The sequence below is a fragment of the Hyposmocoma kahamanoa genome, unplaced genomic scaffold, assembly GCF_003589595.1.
Source record: "Hyposmocoma kahamanoa isolate Upper Pololo Valley unplaced genomic scaffold, ASM358959v1 79, whole genome shotgun sequence".
Lineage (NCBI taxonomy): Eukaryota > Metazoa > Arthropoda > Insecta > Lepidoptera > Cosmopterigidae > Hyposmocoma > Hyposmocoma kahamanoa.
This window is the reverse complement of record NW_020653993.1, coordinates 11,578,120-11,600,444: the sequence shown is the minus strand read 5'-3', so window position 1 is coordinate 11,600,444 and position 22,325 is coordinate 11,578,120. Positions and strand designations below refer to the sequence as shown.

General features: G+C 38.0%; 1 protein-coding gene across 1 annotated transcript in view; it reads left to right on the top strand.

Moving 5' to 3' along the window:
* The window catches only part of LOC113233559 (nephrin), a 485,341-nt gene that overhangs the window by 29,763 nt on the left and 433,253 nt on the right, over nt 1–22,325 (top strand). The window contains exon 2 of the mRNA XM_026468687.1: nt 9,253–9,474. Within this exon, the coding sequence (XP_026324472.1) occupies nt 9,432–9,474 (43 nt within the window). The 5' untranslated portion in view covers nt 9,253–9,431. The remainder of the gene's footprint in view (nt 1–9,252; nt 9,475–22,325) is intronic.

Genomic DNA, 22,325 nt, shown 5'->3' with positions numbered 1-22,325 from the left:
TAAATGGACGACGGGTCTAATACAAAAACCACGAAAAAAATGTCCCAAGTCAACCTATTTAAACGTATTGACATGTAAAGGAATATGAAAAAGCTAAAACGTTGAATTTAAATTGTAATGTTATCGCAGTACTGTCTAATTTTGCTTGCTTCGCTGTCAGTCGAACAAACGAAGACTAAAGCGTGAATGACGCTCTGTATACGATTTTAACGCCCTTTAAGTTCGGACACTTTTTAGCGCGGACCCGACGTCCATATAATTGTAAGTCAATGATTTCATAGCATTATTTCTGCTGCCAAGCACTAATGAGAGCATTACTGTGTTTTGAAGGTTAAGACTGCTGGTGAAATTACAAGCACTTGGGACTTATGATTATTAATACAAAGATCGAACACTCAGATAAAATTCCTTCGACGTCTTCTAGCTTACCGTGCCAGACGCTATACCAACTAAGCCACGGAACGAACCAGCGGACCTCACGAATTCTTCTATGTGTTTGTTGTCGTGTGTTAGTATTTGGTTTTTTCAACGACTTTTTGACGCAGCGCCATCTGTGAGAAATCTTAAGTATTTCGTCACCTTTACAGCTACCAGCCCTGGCTAGAGATGTCGCTATTCATTGTATACTAGTTCGTTATAATTATTAAAATATATAAGAACGAACACTCAGAAAAATAAGCCTTCGATCCTTGGGACTCGTTAATTTATGTCTCGGGTCTTTGCGATTTAAAACTCTGAGTGGCACTGAAACTGTTAAGAACAGCCGAGTTGCTGTACTTCACTTGGTATAATAAAAAAATAGACAAAGATACCTTCAGTTTAAAAGGTTTACAACACTGTTATAGTTAAAACATTAGTTTCAAACCCCTGAATTAGGTAACAGATATAAAAAATGTCATAAACAACCGTACTTCAGAAAACATTCAGTGCTTACCGTTATGACCTAGAAGCTATTTATAAACGATATTACTTATTTATATCATATTTAAAATATAACAAATTCACACTGGTTAATAAAATGTATTCAGTCTCCATAATTGAGCGTTAACAAACTTCCTTAAAGTGTAAGTGATGTTTAGAGCTCCTTGTGAAAGAGTTCGTCCAGGGAAGTTCTGTCGCCAAGCAGTAAAAGCAGCTTTACTGCGTTCCGGTTGTGAAGGGTAAGGGTGCTGGTGAAATTACAGGCACCTGGAATTTGTCACCTGCGATACCTATCATATATGCATATCTTTGCTTACCCCCAGGTGCATGACTTGTTCGCCACGTCACTTGATATTATAAAAAGTGATATTTATTGATTTTATTGAAGATTCTGTAGGACTCTTCTATATTAAGGAACAGAAACGAATACTAGATCAGCTTTTGGTGGTATTTTTTTACACAACCCATCAAGATCGAGGAAGCTCTTATAAAGACCAGCTCAAAATTATTCTAGACAAACGAGCGTGTATGAAGCATTAACCCACTTTAGTCGTCGATTTCGTTAAAATGTACCTGAGAATAAACGCTTGTACGTCTGTTATACGAAAACCTACTCACCTTCATTGGAAATAAGTATTCCTTTAAAAATATTCAATAAGTCCATAAGAATGTAATAAAAACCCCCACATAAAACTGAATGGAACACCCTTATGCTTATTGGTATTAGGTATATTAAACGGAGCCAAGAATAAAAAGAGTGAGTATGAAAAGTGATATGTGGGTCTACCCGCAGTTTCTCTAGAAACTGAAATATGTATATCATGAGCATATATGGCGGTTGGAGGTTCGTAGTCTCTGCCTACCTCCGTTTCGATACCTCCAATGAACACTACGTCAACTTAATTTTATGGTCATATTCTTTTATTTTTGTAAACAGCTATATTTATTTACTAATATTATGCTCCCCAATTTTGTAAAAAAATGAAGAAACAAAAAAAAAAACAAATTTTGTAAAAAAAACTCCCTTCAGCCTTCGCCAGTCCAGCACTTGTGAGGCTAGGATGGGGGTCGCGAACGTTATGTCCACGATGGAACCCCCCCACCTCCTCACGCAGGTGTTGGCGGTGCCGCGGTTGGCGACGACTAGGCCGTTGGCCGTCACCCACGCCTGCACCGCTCGCCCCTTGGCTTTGGGCAAGCGGCTGCCCCAAGCCGGCGATTTGGCATTGAGGTCTCCGGGGCGAGCCTCCTCACTGCCGATCTGAGCCTCAACAAGAACGGCTCAAACTCGGCCATTGGGCGGTTGGGGGAAAAATAAACGCCTACAACCGCCGCCCTTCCTCCGCACACTGCCACCACATAACCGGCCCCCCTCTCTTTTACTAGGAGAGGGGGAGCCGCCGACGGCGTGACGATGGCCACGACGCCGTCCACGTCCCCAGGCCAGTTGGAACGGCTGGGAACGTAGTACGGGTCCGCGGCTACCGCAACGTCCACTCACCATGTGCCATGGACTGCATGAACAAGTCCTGTGCTCTGGCGCAGTGGTTCAGGTTCGTCTGGAGGAAGTCTGTCCATCAATAGACGTCTCAACTTCCTCCACTGGAGCAGCCGTAGGTACCGTCGCTGCGGTGGAGGCCTGGTTCCCTGGGGCATCCTTAGCCTTCATTGGGGAAGGCGACACGCCTTCCCACGTATCAAGCACTCTGACGTGTGCAGTGCTCCAACCCACCCGGAACTTTGTGGCGACCACCGCCTTGGCGACGACGATGGGGCAGCGTACGACGACTGCCCGTCGGCCGTTGCGCCTACCCGAACCTGGTCAACGGAGCATGACTCTTTCGCCGCCACGGCCGCACGCACCTCCTCCGCCTCGACGAAGTCGTCGAGGTCGGATATGCGCAGATCCACGCATTTTGTGGGCCGTGCGACCGCAACGTCGTCGCCCAACACTTCCCGGGACCTCCAGAATGCGGGCCCCGGTGGCAGTCTCCCTAATAACCTAACCTAATCTAACCGAACCTAATTGTGCCTTTGAGATAAACATTCAACATATCCTGAAAGAACAACGGTTTCGTTAGAATTCGGTTTTCGGTGTAATGAAAATTCTAACAAACGTTATTTCGGAAAAAGAATCCAGTTTGTGATAAGTTACCTATAAAACAAATGTTCCGTCAACAGATACATCAAAGATGCATTCAAAGTAAAAAAATCAAAGAATTGCTTGTACAACGGAATAAGAAAACAAAAGAACGAACGGACGGGCGGAAAAGAAACAATAATTGCCTCGCTCAAACATTTTGCCGCCTACATCGTGTTTCAATATCTCATGGTATAAGTTATAAAAAACACGCCATTAATAAATTTATGTCCAATCGCCATGTGTTACGATGTTTGGCGTTTTATGACTCGTCAACGGCAATAACGCCTTATGTTGTAGTCTGTAAAGTCCAGTTTCTCAAAATACGCGCTGGAAGAAGCTCCCAGAAAATAAACTAGAAATAAAATTTTAGTTCACATAACGTCTTGTTGAAAAGGTCAAGTAGAGAAGTTTACCAATATTAATTAATTCTCTATCAAAAAATACTTTCACTTATTATGGTAGAGTTATGCATTCGTTCTGAATCCGCTTGCCATACATACCAGGGAACGGAGATTGTCCAAACAGTGCTTATTAAAACACAATAAAGAATAAAATTTGTTAAAAATTAATCGTTGAAGGAGTAAAATGTCCTTCATATTAAGAAAGATTTTTTAAATTTTTTCGTAATAATATTTGATTTATTTTTTAATTTTTTTTTGTTTATTTAAATTCAAGTTATATTAACACATAAATCCTTACTTTATAGACTAACTTACATAATAATATAATAAAACACTATTTATTTGTATGTATGGGCTACGACGTGTGACGCAACATAGGTGTCCGGTAGCCGGCCTTGAAAACGTCGATACACCTTTTGGCCAACATTCCGGCTTCATGAAGGTGGAATAGTGATATGTGCCAGGCAACCACACCTTTCTCACAATGTAAACTATAAGGCCGCCGAAATCATTTTTAATTTTTGGAAAATTATTAGTCTAATTTCGCTTTTATACAGTTTTGGCGCCATTACACATGCAGTATTACTGAACAAAGATTAGATCGTACTTCCCGTCAAAGCAGTACGGCCTACATCCTTCATGCTTTGCTGTCATTCCTTCCTGGAACTTACGAAATCTGTAATGGCTTCCCTTCTGAAATGTTTCCTTTACAATATGACACAGGGTTCTTCAAAAAGCGAGTAAACAGGGCTCTCAAATGCCAGCAGCGTTTATCTACAGTTTTACATAAAAAATCATTCAACATAGTAACCTCTCATGGTTTAAACCAAGCTCGGAACCTAAGTAGGCTACTCCGCGTGGGTTAAGACGACAGTGTCGCAAACGAATCGAGTTTTCAAGCCTTATCTAATGACGACCGTCTCGTGGGTAGCTTTCGTTGCTAAATGCGCGTGTGTCCTAAATACTGCCCCTTAATGCAGGTCGTAACCTCGATGGGGTGTTGCTAATTTGATGACGGACAATGAATCCTGAGCGAATTTGTAGCCTGAATAATTATAACCTCAAAAGTTAGTGGAATTACGTCAATTTGCTAAGTTTTATTGAAATCGGTTAATGGAAAATAAGTGAAATCCAATAAACCGGATTCAAAAGACGCAAAAAAAATACGGTCTAATCAAGGACCTTCTCCTTGGTAAATAACGATTGTGGTAGTTGGGTATGCCAAGTTGTTAATGAAGCTGTTCGGTTTAATTACGCAAATAATAACTTCAACAGAGTAAGTTATTTTTTTAAGTTAACAATTTTGCCATGTGGCAACATAGTGTTGCCTCCTTGCTCTCTGGTGTTTGGGTAAGAAACGCGCTAGTGTAATGAGTATTTAATTAATCTAGTGTATATTAGATTATCATTTGTCTACTTTGTAAATGTCCTACGATTCAAGATACGTAAGGTTTGCAAGGTACTTCTTTTCATTACTGCATAGGTCGATGCAGGAACATACTCTCCATATAGTGGTAGGGATAAACCTGCTAATATGGTGACCTCCGTTGTCGAGTGGCCTACACACCAGTTTTCATGGTGGCGCCGGCCGGGTCAATATAAAAACTAACTTTTCAATTCTGTCTTGGGAACGGGAGTTTGTGGTTGTTTCCGATTTCCACAACACAAGTGGTTTAGTTACTTATTTTGGGATCAGAGCAACGAATGTAATGTTGTTTAATATTTATTCAGCTAAAGGCGGACTGGTGCAAGTTCTTTGTCGCTGTAGTACGTTACCTTACAGTTATCTTTGTTCTTCAACAAATTTAAAATTCTTAATACCTTGTATTACATAATACATGATACGTATTACTAATGAATGAGTTAACACTATCGATATCGATTTATTTGCAAGTTAACCATGGACAACACTAGATCTTAGGCGTATTTTTTATTTTTTTCCATATTTTGCCCTACGTCAATATATCATCGTGTTTCATTACACCACGAAATTGGGACAACCTGTATCGGGGTCAAAAGTGACATGGGTCTGGCAACCGTTTTGCATCATCCTGTTTGTATCCTGTTAAGGTCAAGAAGAGGGTTATTAGGACAACTTTAAAAAAAAACTAAAATTGAAAAGAACGCGTTAGCCGATATCAGTGAGTTATTCGTAATGAGCTTTTCTTGACACTGTTAAAAATTAACAATCATCAATGCATTTATACGTCCAACTTCTGGGCACAGGTCCTCTCTCAGGCGAGCGTCCTTTAGGCACAATGTGGATGTGAGGACTTCATACGTTTTCCGAGATTTGTGAACCTTCTTCGACGCGCAGGTTTCGAGGTCGAAAAGTCCATGGTAAACTTTAAATTAAATTTCGCTAATGAATTCCGAGAAACTCATAGGTGCGAGCCGGGAATCGAACTCACGGCCTCTGCTTGAGAGGCGGTAGTTCAAATCACTAGGCTACCTCGGCTTTTAAAACAAAAATGGACTTGTAATTTTGACGGAAAAATATTATTGATAATTTCACGCTCCATTGCGATCAGAAAAAAAATTGTCTCTTAAAATTGTTAAAGAACGATATTAAGTCATTTTCGAAAGAGCTTTATTCGTAATTCGATTTCTCCGCGCGTTTCGAATTCGAAACACTACCCCATGGGGTACCAGTGCCATTTAACAAAATGATATCCAGTGACGTGGACACTCATGATACAGCTAGTCCACCGGTTAACAGACGCTCAGCGAGCTATTGAACGAGCTTCCCTAAAGTATAAGATCCGAAACGAGGTTATCCGACAGAGAACCAAGGTACATTGTTGATATTCCACGGATTCGTAAGCGCCCAGTTACCACGGTTTCTTAAATTCTATTTACTAGGCAACAACAATTAAGTTTCTCTGAATAGTACAACCGCCCGGCCGCCGCGCCGCTCGGACGCCGCGTAGACCAAGGACAAGCCATTTAAGCTCATTTCAGTTAAAACGTAAAAGCTAAATAAATAGAGCGTACTTTGCAATGACAGTTAGATGCAACGCGGTCCCCGCGCGGTGTGAGCGCAATCTAATACATGTCAAATAAATGCAACCTTACTCTTCCACATTTATATGGCATTTATCATTTAACTGCCTCCGAGGCCGAACGGTTACCATGCCGGACTGCCACGCAGAGGTCCCAGGTTCGCACACACTCAACATAGCCCCTATGTTGAGTGTGTGCGTTATTATATTACAAAGGTACAAAAACACAATAAAAATGTCTCGTACACTAAATTAATATTAAAGAAAACGGTAACATTTAAACAGCATTTTAATGTCAACCATTTTAATTATTAGAGATAAATTTAAGAAACCGTTTAATAAAATCGTGAATACTATTTCGGAACACTCTCTATAAAGGTCAAAGGTGAATATGGGCCCGGCTGTCATTAAAGACTGCGTAGGTGTCTTGAGATAATACGTGATATTAAAAATTTCCATTAGATTGCATCATTCCTTAAATATTTACCGTGTGGGCATTTACAACAAATTATTTTTATTGTTGAAATCATTCATAAATTTTTATTAATGAGTAGTGACAGGCCTGACTGAAGAACCGTTGCCTTTCATGTTGATGATCCAAGTTCTATTCCCGTATGCATACACAGATTTTAGACAGCAGTAGAGCTTCTTGTGAAAGAGTTCAACCTAGCAAGTACTGCCACCTTTTCTATTTCTGCACCAAGCATTATTGTGATACAGTTTTGAAGGGTGCTGGTGAAATGACAGCCACATGAGACTTGTCAACTTATGTCTTAGGATGACGGGCGTAATGGCAGTGTCCATGAGATCTTTACGATTTAAAGCTCCGGTCCGCACTGCAAGGGCGCATTCCTGTTGTGTCGTAACGTATCACGACTATCTGTCATGGCTGTGTCGTGGACGTTTCTTTTATCGTTTAACGACAGTCATCGACGACAATTCATCGGATCACGGCAGCCTCTTTGTCGTTTGCACGACAGAATTGTTTGAAGCCGCGATTATGGGAGTCGCATTTTAATCGTGACATTTTATTTATCGTCTGACGACAGTCATAGCTCTTCCATTGTCACGGCAGTCTGTCGTCGTAACGTCAAAAAAGTGAACGACAGTTAATCGTGTTGTTCTATGTGTGAACAACTTCATTTAAATATACAAGTCACGACACTTTGAACTGCACGACAATCTGTCTTCACGACATAGTGGGGATAGATTAATGTACAGTAGTACAAACAATATTTAAAAATATTTCTGACTCTTGAATATTTTTTAACAATCGCCCAACACTAGTCATTTAGAAATGAACTATAATAATTATTTTTGGACATCACATTTTAGTGGCACTGTACGGACTACACACTAACAGCGAGTTGCAGAAAAGATTTTTAAATTTAATGGACCGTTCACTTTTATACTGTCCCTTACTATATCAAAACTAGAGACAGCATGTTGCTTAATGTAGCATTAAAGTTAAAGGACGTTTATGGAATTGGGGTTTAGGACTGTTTTACGAAACAGGGGACACATTTCGTCACAACTAACCGTAAACTATTTCTATTATATTACATGATAAAAAAAACGCCAAATGTTTAGATTCATAAATAAACATTGACTTACAATTATACGGACGTCGGGTCCGCGCTAAAAAGTGTCCGAACTTATAGGGCGTTAAAATCGTATACAGAGCGTCATTCACGCTTTAGTCTTCGTTTGTTCGACTGATAGCGAAGCAAGCAAAATTAGATGGTACTACGATGACATTACAATTTAAATTCAACGTTTTAGCTTTTTCATATTCCTTTACATGTCACTACGTTTGAATAGGTTGACTTGGGACATTTTTTTCGTGGTTTTTCTATTAGACCCGTCGTCCATTTATTTGTAAGTCAATGTAAATAAATAAATATTCAAGCAACGACGCAAGATGTTTGGGATCAGAGCAACGTTGTGACGTTGCTTTGATCCCAAAGTAAGTAACACGCGCCTGGCCTCGCGACATGCCTGCCCATAGAAATTGCAATGACACTCAGAACTTTAAACTACACCCTGAGACGGAAGTTGACAAGTTTCATCTTCCTGTAATTTCACCAGCAACCTTATCCTTTAAACTTTTAACTTTAAACTTTTAACTTTTGGCGGCTGAAATAGGTTACGTCCACAAACTTTTTCACAAGCAGCTCTACAGCTACTAATCTAGTCTCTCTCTCATTACACTGTTCCTCATTCTACTTCCAAGAATCACACCATATACTACGTAACGCTGTCATTTGCGGACACCAGTCCATCTGCAACTATATTAACAAACCATTACGACAGTTATCACTTGCAAGCCAAAAAGGCTCGTAACCTCCGAAATAATAAAACAAAGTACGTAAAAACCCCTCTTTTTGCTTTATTTATTTTGGCGGGAACGAAAAATTTTTACGACTGCCTCAGGACCCGTATTATGTCAATTTTTATAACCCTGACCCCGGGGTTTTTATCTAGGAAATTAAAACGTCATACTGTTTTATGACTTCTTTTAATGACTCATTTTTTTTTCAAAATATCCTCTGAATTGATGATGATACGTGATACCGTTTTATTTTTTCTATCGTTGTTTGTTTAGGGCTTTGGTTTCGAGCTTTCGAGCGTTTATCAAACAGATGTTGATTTTTATTTACACAAGAGGGCGGACGTCTAGACTGGTTTTGTATTAAAGCCATATGTTAATTGAACTAAACTTTATCATATTGATGTTGCCAGTTGCCAGTTCCAGTTGACTAAACGTTTTTTTTTCTATTTTCAGATCGCCCAAAGCACAAGTTGTATCAAGAAATGACTACTAGTGTTTAGTGATTAGTGTCTATTTAGTGACTATTGACATTTAGTGACTAGTGATGTGCTAAAGTGGCATAGTGACGCGATGAGGTGATTGCAACTGTTGTCGATAAACTATGTGCTGTGAAATTAGGGTAGATAAGTATAATGTTTTGTGCCAAAATGAGGAATCTTGTTGCTGTTTTTTGTGGTAAGTTGTATTTTTTTACTTATTTTTACATTTTAGGTAAAATTTTGTGTCTAATTACTTCTAGTTGTACAATAACGATGAGTATATACATTTATATACTCATCGTTATTGTACAACTAGAAGTACAAACGTAAACGTAAACGTAAAGTAGAACTATTAACGAATTAGGAAATGAAACTATTTTTCCGGATTTAAATCGCGTATACCATGGGACCTGTAAAGGGCCCGAAACGTCGGTTTGTTTGAAAAAACAAATATACGCGATTTAAATCCGGAAAAATAGTTTCATTTCCTATGTGTAACAATCGCGAAAACCTAAGAACTCGATATATTAACGAATTAATTTTCACATTTAGACATGAACATCGAATATATTTTTTTTATCGTAGGAATAAGTACGCTGCTTGAAACCAAAACCTAGTAAGGGACAGATTGTAAGTCTTATTCCACCGAGATTATCCCACTAATTAAGAAAAGAACTCTAGAAAAATGGGAATATCATTTCGGAGAACAGTCGGTGGATAAAGGCCTTGGAATATTGTACAGAACCATTCAGAGTAATCCACAGTGGGTACCCTGGTTTGATTCTATGAATATAGTAAGGAAATATCTTGTATCGGCTTTTAGACTGCGTTCTGGTCACATTCCAACTAACAAATTCTTTCATATGATGGGTTTTAAACCATCTCCAACCGTATGTAACCCTGAGAGGTACCAAGTTTATGTAACGGGCAAATTAATTGTTGGTTCATGAGATGTCGAAACCTTAAAGCCAGTAAGGCACACCTAATCGGTTTTTGTTAGTAGATAATAAACTTTACGGGTACTGGAAATCTTATTTCAAAATTTTTAATGCAGTAACTAAACTGGGTATTTGACCCAGCAAATGCTCATACTGTATTTTGATTCTGGCTGCTACAGAGACTTTACTTATATATACGTTGTGATCATTTTTGTGACATTAATGTATTCGTTGATTAGTACCCTACCTAATACTGTTACTTTTAAACTCGTTTAAGGGCGACCTTGATATGTGTTTTTCGGCTCTCCTGTAAAATTTTCTTTAAAGCACTGACAAGTTTTGTTATGGATTGCGCGTTTGGTCTCCATCTCAACTGATTGAAAGCGACGATCAGGTTGATGATGGAGCACGCACAGCTCAATAAAGCCTATTCAATTTCGCCTTGAAAAGGCCCAAGTCTTAGCGTTCGGAGAACGCACTGCAGGTAGAAAATTGTGTTAATTCCATTTTATCGTATTCTCTATTTTTTACATGGTCGCTTACTGTTTTGAGAACTAAATAAACATCTCGAATTCATCGTCGTTCAGCTATTAACCGCTAGATGGCAGCACATTGGTTGAAATTTCAACATGAACTCATAACGTCGTAACTTGCAATAACAGGTATTGATAGTATTGAACTTCCAACGATATGCCTACAGGGTAAGTTTATATTATATTAACAGTCCAGAATTAGTTATTTCTTTTTAAGTTTGCAAGTACGACCAGTCAAAACTGCGTCAGTGGCCGAACGGTCACCATGTCGGGCAGAGGTCACAGGTTCGATTCCAGGGCCGGGAAAAATATTTGGCCTATATTTATTTCTCTTGTGAATTTGGGTGTAATTTATGGTTGTCTATGTGTGTCCATGGCACCCGCGACATGGGGTTTCCCTACTCCCATCAATCTCTTCATACATGCCCGTTTATTCTTGGTAACTTTAACCCGGCCTTTTTTAAGGATATCCTCAATCTGATAGAGATATGTTCGCTGAAGTCTATCTCCCCACGCTACCATCCACATTCGCTCTATAAATTTGTGCCGTCAATCGACCAACATTCTCGATCATCTTTCTACATGACCAAACCATCGAAGCATTCCTCTCTCTATCCTTGTCACTACATCATCTTTCATACCACAACGCTCTCTTACCTCACTGTTTGGCATTCTATCTTTAAGACTAATACCTCACATATTGCGCAAAGCTCTCATTTCTACAGCATTCACCCTACTTTCATGTTTTTTCTGCAACACCCAACACTCACCTCCATACATTAGGGTTGGGATGAGCAGGCCCCGATGAACAGCCAAACGTGCCTATTTTGAGACATTCTGGCCACCCATTAAGGCATACAGGGCTCCATTCACTCGATTTCCGGCTTGCACTCTCCTCTCAATGTCCCTTTCACACTTACCATCTCTTGTCAACAAACTACCTAGATACACAAATTCTTTAAACAAATAATAAACACTAAATATTGTCTAAATACAATGAGTTAAAAAAATTTAATTACAGTTTCTTTGAAAGACCTTCCTCTGTACTGTAGAATTCATTATCCAACAAAAGGAGTTTCCGTCGGGTGTGAAACATTTCGTCGAATGTAATACTTTTTAGATTTGCGGGTACGTGTTCGTAGAATCGGGGACCTATTTATTACTCACGGGTTTCTCATTGCGATTTCAGTTCGGTGGGTAACGTATTTAATGGAGGCAAAAGCACATAAAGTGTTTAATAGAGGTAAAGAGTGATTTCCCATTCTCAACAGTAAGGGCGCGTTCCCACTATGTCGTGACGGCAGATTGTCGTGCAGTTTACAGTGTCGTAGCTTGTATATTTAAATGAAGTTGTTCACATATAGCACGACACGATTAACTGTCGTTCACGATTTTTTATCGTTACAACGACAAACTGACATCACAGTGGGAACAGCGAGAACGACAGTCGTCAGATGATAAAAAAAGTCACGATAAAAACGTGACGACAGATTGTTGCAGCTCCTATTGTCGTTACGTTTTATTTATCGCTGTCTGCACGTATTCTGCTCCCTGCCCTCCCCTCTCGTACCCCGCGCCCTTTGCTCGCTTTGCAGTAGCGTTGGGTCGTAGCCAGAGATGGGCAAGGAGGCTGTCGTGAAACGATAAATTGTCATCATGATCTAGTGGAAACAGCTAGTCACGAAAGTCGTTCAACGATAAAAAATCGTCCACGACAGATGGTCGCGATATGGGGACAGGCTAGACACGACTGTCGTCCAACGGTAATAAAACGTGACGACATAGTGGGAACGCGCCCTTACATGACGAAATTGAAAAAAAATTGTGGGAAACGTTTTTGTGAATTTTGCCACTTTCTCAATAACGTTCGCTTTCGAATTGAGTCACTTATTTATTGAAGGTACGATTTATAAAACCACAGAGCTGAAAATGTTAGAGAGAAAAACTAAATGAGACGAAATATTTTTTCTATGATCTCGCGAAAGGTAAGGGTGCTGGTGAAATTACAGGTGCATGGGACTTGTCAACTTTAGTAGCAATGGAGCTCCCTGTGAAAGAGTTCGTCTAGAGAGGTACCGCCACCTTACCTATGTCTGCCGCCAAGCAGTATACTTACAGATCTGCCATCCACTAACTAAAACGTGGCTAATGGACAAATGTCCGTTTTAATTAGAAAAAAATAAAGCATAAAATTCTCTTTTGAAAACAGTTAACGTGTGCTAGTTACCGGAACCTATCTTAACGATGCACAGCTGAATGATCAATTACAATATTCTAAAACTGGGTTAACCATATAACCCATTTTATAATAATAATAATAATATAATAATAAACATTTATTTCAGATAATTGCATCCATATTATTGTTAGTAACATTGGGTACTTACAACTATGTTAATTAATAATAATAATAATAATAATAATAACAAAATTTAACTATAATAAAATTAAAATGATACTAAGACTATACTACTTACATACAATTAAGTCCACCCAGAACTTCAGGATGGGACAATCAAACCTATTAGCGATTACGTTCAGAATCCTGTTGTGACTACCTCGCACCCGGCTCAACAGAGACGCAACCCGCTTCCGTCGGATGGCATAAAAGTCATCAGTGCGTTCCTCGGCGAACATCCCTGAAGCACTGCAATAACGAGGCAGTCCCAACAGCATCCTAAAGGCGTTATTATATTGGACGCGGAGGGCATTGTATACTTTTTTAGTGTAATTGACCCATAGACTGCTCGTGTAAAATACTTGACAGAACGCCTTAAAAAGGGTAATTTTGACTTGTTTGGAACAACGAGCAAACCTACGGGCCAACATATTAGTCCGTACTGCCAATGCCCTCCGTTCCCGTTCAATATCACGATCGTCTTTCAAGTCATCACATATAATGTGGCCCAGGTATTTAAATTGTGTAACTCTATTGAGTATTTTACCATTTAGCATGAATTTTATGATATCTCTAAAAAATATTTTGTCACTTGACTACGTTTTAGTTCGTGGACGGCAGAGATCTCGAATAGATGTCCTAATTGCCAAACGCGCGATGTCGCACGACTAAAATGTTTGGAATCTATTCGCGCGAAAAACGATAACGTTTATCGTTGGATGATTATCGCGTCTTCCCATAACCCGCCTATGTTCTGTCGTGACTGTATCGTGGATGTTTAAATTTATCGTAGAACGACTGTCGTATCTAGTTGTTCCCACTAAATAGTGACGACAGTTTATTAGTCCACGGCAGCCACCTTGTCGTTTGCACGAGACCATGTCGTCACATTTTTATCGTAACGTTTTATTTATCATCGGACGACTGTCGTTCTTGCTCTTCCCGTGACAATTCACGACAGTGTGTCGTCGTAACGTCAAAAAACAAGTTGCAAGACACGACACTAAATTGTACGACTATCTCTCGTCACGACATAATGGGAACGCGCCCTTAGTTCGTAGGATCGCGCGATCAGACATGTTGATGTCGGAATAGGTGTCCTAATTCATAATCGCGTCGCGTTGTCCCAAGCGGGCTCCGCGGCCGCACCCATGATCGCGCGACTATCTATTAGGACACACGCTTGTTGTCATCGCGCGGTTGCGCCATGATCGCACCGTTAATTCGTGCGATGATCTCGTCATCAAGATCGTCATATCAGTCAGGAACATAAGCCTCCCCCAAAAATTGCCAGACTAAATGGTCGAAAGCGACGTGTATCCATCGGTTACCCGTCGTCTAATAGGAGACCGTTCCACTGAACGCCTTCCGGTTCGTGGTCTCCATTCGAGAACCTTTCTGCTCCAACGGCCGTCAGTTCTACGAGCTATGTGCACTGCCCATTGCCACTACAACTTGCTAATCCTTTGGGGTATGTCAGTGACTTTCGTTCTTCTACGGATCTCCTCATTTCTGATTCGATCATGTAGAGAAATGCCAAGTATTTCTCGCTCCATAGCTCCAGTGACCACGTCTCAGAGCCGTAGGTCATCGCTGGCAACACGCACTACTCGAAGACTTTTGTCTTTAAGGACTGCGGTATTGCGGGCGCGAAGACGTCCCGGATCTTCTCAAAAGTTACCTAATGATGATGATCGCCTATTTGCGTTAAGGACGACGTCTTAAAGTTTTATTGTACTTAATTTTCTCTCAATTAACCTTATTTTTGTTAAATTACTATACTTTTGCCGATAGGGGGAGCCAGGCGTAGCATAACATGGGACTTACCTAGTTTGGACTCCTGTCTCCCATATCTTTTATATTTTGTACTTACTAGGAGATAATAAACTAAGTACTTTATGCTATTATATACTATTTCGGAACGAGTCGTGCACCTGGTGATAAGCAACACGCTTGTCCATAACAGTTGCAATGTCACTCAGAGCTTTAAATCATAAATATCTTGAGGGCACTGCTACTGTGCCCGTCACCCTGAGACATATGTCGACAGACAGAAATAGGTAAGGTGGCACTACTTCCCTGGACGAGCTCTTTCACAACGAGCTCCATTGCTACGTAGACCTGTGAAGAACCCGAAACTTTGGTTTATTTTGAAAAAACATATTTTGTATAGGTTCGCGATTTTCATTTCCTATATTCGTAATATAAAATATTCGTTCAAAACAAAACAAAATCTACATCGCATAAAAACCCTATATTCCCCGTTTACATTTGACAAACTAAACCTTTATCGATATAAAAAATTAACTAAATATTTATTTAAAAAAATATAACCCTTTTTTTAACCCGTGCGCACATATTTAACGACAAGCCGTTATTTGTCGATGAAACAAAACGCTCTCGTACTTTTTGTCCTAACGCGAGCATGGAATAATAAAACGTTTTTAAAAGTATACCATTGTGGAGTTTATATTTATAGGTAGGTAGAACTTGCATAAACAGTTAGTGTTGTGTCATCACGTTATCGATAATTGAGATAAACAAATTACAGTTTTGGAAATTTGATGAACTCGATTAGACACAGACGTAGACATTTTTTATTGGTAAAATTTACATTTACAAGTCATAAAAAATTATAAATTATACTTCGTTTTAATCCATTTTATACTAAAAGTAAACAAACAAGTCACTCACCCGAACGTCGACGATTTAGTGATGGCCAATTTTACTGCCAACTAGAAATCAATTAATTAATTGAATAAGTCGATTTGTTTAATTGAGTCATACTAGCGGTTTTCATTACATAACCTATAGAAGCATATTTAAAATTTCCGAAATCTTAGTTTTAAATCCTCCTTCAAATCCTTACATTTAGATACTCGTTCGTGATATTTTCGGTTTTCCAATCGATTACAAAAACTTTCATTGAATGAACTGAATTTATTTTGGTATATTCCACAAATCCCCACTAAGAATCCCCACTAGTGGGGATCTTAACATTTTATTAAATTTTATTCCACAATCCCCCATGCAAGCAAATAAAAATCATTTATAATTTAAAAAGAACTTTGTTTTTATTCTATTATAAAAAAAGACTACAAAAACAGGTACCCTTGTAGTAGAACTTACAGTAACCAGTATTTGAAATATACTTGTGGAAGAACCTAGTTAACTTCTTTACGCTCTCAAGGGCAAAAAAAAGAAAAGTGTTTGACTCCATTTTCAACTTAAGGAAAACACAACCGAAACAGCTTGTACATGTAAAATAATATCTTGGTGGCGATTTTTATTCCACAAATCCCCATTGCGTAGCAAATACTACGTTTGTGGGGATTTGTGGAATAAAATTTAATAAAATATTAAGATCCCCACTAGTGGGGATTTCTTAGTGGGGATTTGTGGAATATACCATTTTTTCCGTACAGCACTACAACCATAGACTATTCATACATCTTTAATTAAACAATAACCTCACTTTTTTAATACCCTTTAACACTTTTCAAATACGATTTTACGATGTTATTCAAATTAATATTGTTGCAAAAAGTGACGAAATCAAGTCAAAATTCAATACTATTCTAGTTACATTCAAAATTATTTAACTAATGTAATAAATTATGTATTGATTGCTTGACAAGCCAGTGCTTTTAATATACATTTAAATAAAGTTGTCTGAATCGGAATCAACAATTTCAAGAAGCAGCCAGTAATCTATTGTCGGACCCAATACATGTATTAATTTGCCCCATTAGCACTGTGGGATGTAGTTGCGGATGAACCGGGTACAATTCGACGCTAGAACTAATACAGGAATCGAACATTTCTGAATTACTTCCAGTCTTTGTGTTCTGGATAGTGCCCAGTTTGATACTACGTAGGACTATATAGAAGAATATATAGAAGATATAGAATCCGAGATAATCCACAGAAGAAGTCACTTGTGCACTATACCGATTCAAATACTAGAAAATACGAATACCGCTTGTACATCTAGAGATAAAATGATCCCTGTGACATTTCGGACCGTCATTTCTCGGATTTGAATAGAATACGCGCAAGCAATGAAACTATTTTTTACGCGCAAGAAATCAAACTATTTTCTTATAATTTCAAGTTCCGCGACGAACTAGTTGTGCGCCTGGTGTTAATTAAGCCGTTCAGAACTATAAATCGCAAAGACCTGATGGACATTGCCACCGTGCCCGTCATCCTGAGACATATTAAGTTAGCAATCGCGAAAATGTAAGAACCCTGGTGTGTATTGTGACCTGCAAGAGATTTTTGCCCGTGAACTCCTCTATAAACTTAGACACGTCTCAAAATTTCACAGCTCTAAACTAAAGTGAATCTTTTTATATCAAATGCAGCTTTGCCTGGACCGGTGGCACTGTTTACTTAAAATAAGTTATGTTCCTTATTGACACACAAATACTGGATTAAGAGATTAAGATCCGAAACACGAGCAAAACTTTGTCCAGCAAATACCAAATGTACTTCTGTTCCACTTATTGCTTTATTTAGTAACAAAGTCACAATACACAAGTGATTACATGCTCTTATTCTGAGTAGACCTCTCTTAGCTTTAAGAGGTAAGCTTTTGTCGGTGTAGTGAACGCCATTCGTTCCTCAGTAAAGCTTTTCATTTGATCTCCTTTCCGACGTGGCCCCACTTTTCTTTTGTATTGGTCAAAATAGAAGTCTCCTATTGTGTGTTTGTTATTTTATAGTAAAATAGCTTGTATTGCCAAGTAATCGTAGAGCTACTTGTGAAAGAGCTCGTCCAGGGTAGTACTGCCACCTTGCCTATTTCTGCCGGCAAGCAGTAATGTAAGCGTTACTGCGTTGCGGTTTCGAAGGGTGAGAATGCTGGTAAAATTACAGGCACATGAGCTTTGAGCAGTGGCAATGCCTCTCAGACCTTTGCGAGTAAGCTTTAAGCGCCACTGCAAGTGTTATAGATAGGCATGTAGCTTACCGGTCACGATTTTTTTCGTCTACCAAGTAATCTCTTGGTATCTATTGGTCTTGGTATCATAAAAATACCAAAAGCTTTTGTCCCACCTGTTTGTTTATCGTACTTTTTAATAACACATTTCGTTACCGTATTGAAGACTAAAACTAACTTTAAATACGCCTGAATAATCTTTTTCTCTACATGAGTGTGCGTTCGATAACAATAATAGAGAAGGCTGTGTACTCGCATAGTCCTCTAGACTGAGCCGAACGCCCATTTGGGAGTTGTTTTGTTTTCTGTCTTGTTATTGTTATTTGTTTCTTTATGCTTATTGTATTGTAATATTTGTTATTCCGTCTTGAGTATATTCTTAAGTCATTGTTAGTAAGTATATTTAGTTGTGTATTATAATATATAAACACAACATATAGTAACATTCAATGAAATGAAAGGAGTATATGAAGATCAGCAATTTTGTAAATTTACGATTCCCTATAGAAACGCAGGGTTTTTTTTTGCACATTTCTTTTTTCATATTTCAGCAGATTTGCCTGCGCAAATATTTTTCTTTTATTTTTTTACAATTGCATATTTTTTTATAGACTAGAAATGGTGACATTTGATTATAATTATCTCAAGTCACTGGTCGAAATTCAAAATCGGTGCTACGTCACAACTTGTATTTTTATATTACTTTAAAATATCATTCATCACTTGATATCTTGATATCTACTAGTAATTATTTTTAGTAAAAATGTTCTATCGATAAAATTCATTGCAAACTTCCCATCACTATGGTAACGGGGACACTTGCCTCGTAAAGTTAGGGGTGATATTTATTTTCTGTCGTTGAAACTTAATTAGAAAATAACGTTTTGTGTTAAGTAGCTGTCGACGACCCCTTCTGTTTGATTTTTTGAAAAGCAATTTGTTTATTGATGTTTGAAACAGTTAATAGTTTAATATATTTATTGTTAACTGGTTTCAGTTAAAATTCCTGTCCAGTAACTATAAAGTTTTGTTGCGATATGATTATTTTGATGTAGAAAACGAAGTTTTTACTCGTTCTTCGTTTTTCGGATAATGAGCACAGAAATTATATCTTGTTGTTAACTTGCCTATCAAGCGTGACGATTGTCTTCTCTGTTTATAAGGGTCACTATCGATGATCATTTACCCCAATACATTTAGTAGCAGTAGAGCTCCTTGTGAAAGAGTTCGTCCAGGGAAGTACTGCCACCCTATTTCTGCCGTCAAGCAGTAATAGGGTACACGGTAAAAACAGATTACTTAGAAAAAGACAAAATTCTTTTTATGAAGACAAATTTATTTAACAAAACGATCCTCTCCCTATAGACGCTAGAGAATAATTACTTGATAATAGTAAAAAAACGTCTCAAAAGTGTATTTTAGTTATAAGACAGAAATATTTAATCCAAGAGCAAATTAATTTACTTCAAGTCACAAAACCACTCTAGATTCAACAAAATATTTATTTGTTATTAGAAATGTCCGATTTTGATTTGAAAAAAAAAAAGAATGAAAAATTGAGAGGTACTTAATCATTTGACTGAAGATTTATGTTTTCTAATATCAAAAAGGGTAAATTTACAGGGTCATGGACCCAACAGTATGTCTCACTATTTATTTATTTATTTATTTTAAACACTAAGAATATTACAAAAATATATATACATCACACCCTTAAACCTACATTGGTTTGTCCGGGTGCTGCACGTTCTCTAGCGTGGAAGCACACAGTTCAGTGCCAAACCTTAAAGTAGCAGAAATAGGACGGAATCTTCTCAAATACTCGAGGACCATTCAGTGCCGTATAAATACTACAGCGGCAGAAAGCACTAACGATTCCAAATATATGAGATGACTATACTATTGAAGTTAACAAAACGATAGCGCGTTTCAGAGTACAACTAATGCCATCTAGCATTGGCGTGATGGAACTAATTGCATGTTAAAGTTGTGCTTGTTACAAGTGTAGTTTGATTTCATGCTGAAACCAAATTTCTTAAGTTACGAGTATAAACAACACCCTAACAAACTAAAGACACTACGTATTGTTTCTTTGGATAAATGACTGTTTATGATTTTTATGATTACAAGCACAAGTAAAAGTAATCGTTACCGCGTGCGCCTTCGGCGACATGTCACGACAACATTGACTATGAAAACGCTACGAAATGTTGGTTTAAGAATATACTCTAGAATTTAGAATATTAATCTGAATAGCAAACTACTTCTTTTTTTGTTTTAGAATATATTTTCTTAAAATACACCCAAGAAATTTTGAATTCATTTAAGATTATTTAAATTTGATGTAAGAGGTAAAAATTTCTTGATGTATGTAATGTCCAATTCATTGATTAGAAATGAAATAAAATCTTGAAGTGAACGTATTTGCCTAAAAGTTAGAATAAAGTTAAGAGTAAAATTGTATTAGAAAAAGATAAGCAGTATTTTTGTAATGACAGTATTTTATTACTTGTAATAAATATGCTTTCAGAATTAGCAAATATTTTGAGAAATTGCTCTTCCTTATTAGTAGAAATCCTTTTTTTCTGTGTAGAGGTGCTGGTAAAACACTTTGTATATGTCCATTGTAACGTGTGTTTCATGTGTCTTTTCTTTGTACAATAAAGAATATTATAAAATTACAGGCATATGGGACTTGTCAACTTATGTCTCAGGGTGACGGGGGCAGTGCCCCTCAGATCTTTGTGATTTAAAGCACTGACGGACAGGCGTGTTACTTACCATCTACCAGGTCTCATACGCTGTTTTATGCCGGATTATTTTAAATTAAATTTTAAGTTCCTATTGACTGTAATTCGTGAAAAAGGTATGTTATTTCTAAACTGACAAGGGTTGGACGAGATTTCGCTGAGTGCAAGGGATTCCTTTCCTAATGTCAACAGGATTCAAAAAGGACAGTATTTAATTTGTCAAATTAAATTCGTACCTTTCCACCTTTTGCTGAGTGGCTATATTAAAACGTGTTTGCCCTGCTACGGTGCTTGGACAGCTAAAGTTGAAAGTTGAAGTTACGGTTTTAATTACACACGGCCAAACTTGGGTTCTATTAAAGGTGAGTGTGTGTATTTCATCGCGGCGACTGCCGTGGTAGACTGGCTTTCACACCGCTTTTCAAGGTGTCGCTATCGCGAAGGTCCTGGCTTTGATCCCTGGCCGGGACAATGTAGAATAACTTTTCTATTTTGTCTCGGGTCTGGGTGTTAGTGGTACCGTCGTTGTTTCCGATTTCCATTCTTCTTGTTATAGTATTAATGTAATTGTTCGTACAGGGAAGTGCTGTCACCTTACCTATGTCTGCCGCCAAGCAGTATTGTGAGCGTTACTGTGTTTCGGTTTTGAAGGGTTTTTAAATGAAATTACAGACACATGAGACTTGTCAACTTATATCTCAGGGTGACAGGTGCAATGGCAGTGTCCGTCAGATCGTTGCGATTTGACGCAATGCACGAATTGTTGATTCCGTATCTTGATATAATATAATGAAAAATGGAAATGAAAACGTTTATTCTTGCTTTTTAAGTTGTTTTTACACAATGTTGGGACTTCCTAGTAAGTGTCATCCACCTGCGACAGGAAGTCCCGCTCTTCCGTTATCTTTTAGTTGTATGAAACAAACTCGATTTAATTTAATAATTTTCTAGTTTAACTAATTTTTAAAGTTAACAAAGATGATGCGATATGCTAAGCTTAACCAATGTACAAAAAATAAATGATAAATGAAAAAGTAAACTAAATTTAAATAATTTATAATAAATGTCGTAAATGACGAATGTACACAAAAGCTTATTTACAAATACTTATTGCCGTATAATTTATTGTAGATTCCTCTCAGAAGAACCTGCCCCGTGATTTAGTAGTAGAGTGTGATAAATACGACGAAGTGTAATTTGCTTCTATAGAGGAAATAAAGTACATAATAGCATATATAATAAATGTACATAACAGCAAAAGTAAGAAGTAAGAACCTTATGCTTGTATACCTGAGACAGTATTGTGTCAATGAAGACAGCCAATATGTCAACGCTTTTTTTGCAATTTTACAAGTTTAAACGATAAACATTTCTTTTTTGGTTAACAGTATTATACAAATGCTTAGCGCCATCTACCCACATTAGCAAGCGTTAATTTGTAAATTACTTTGTAACACACAATTATAACTATTGATATCATTGA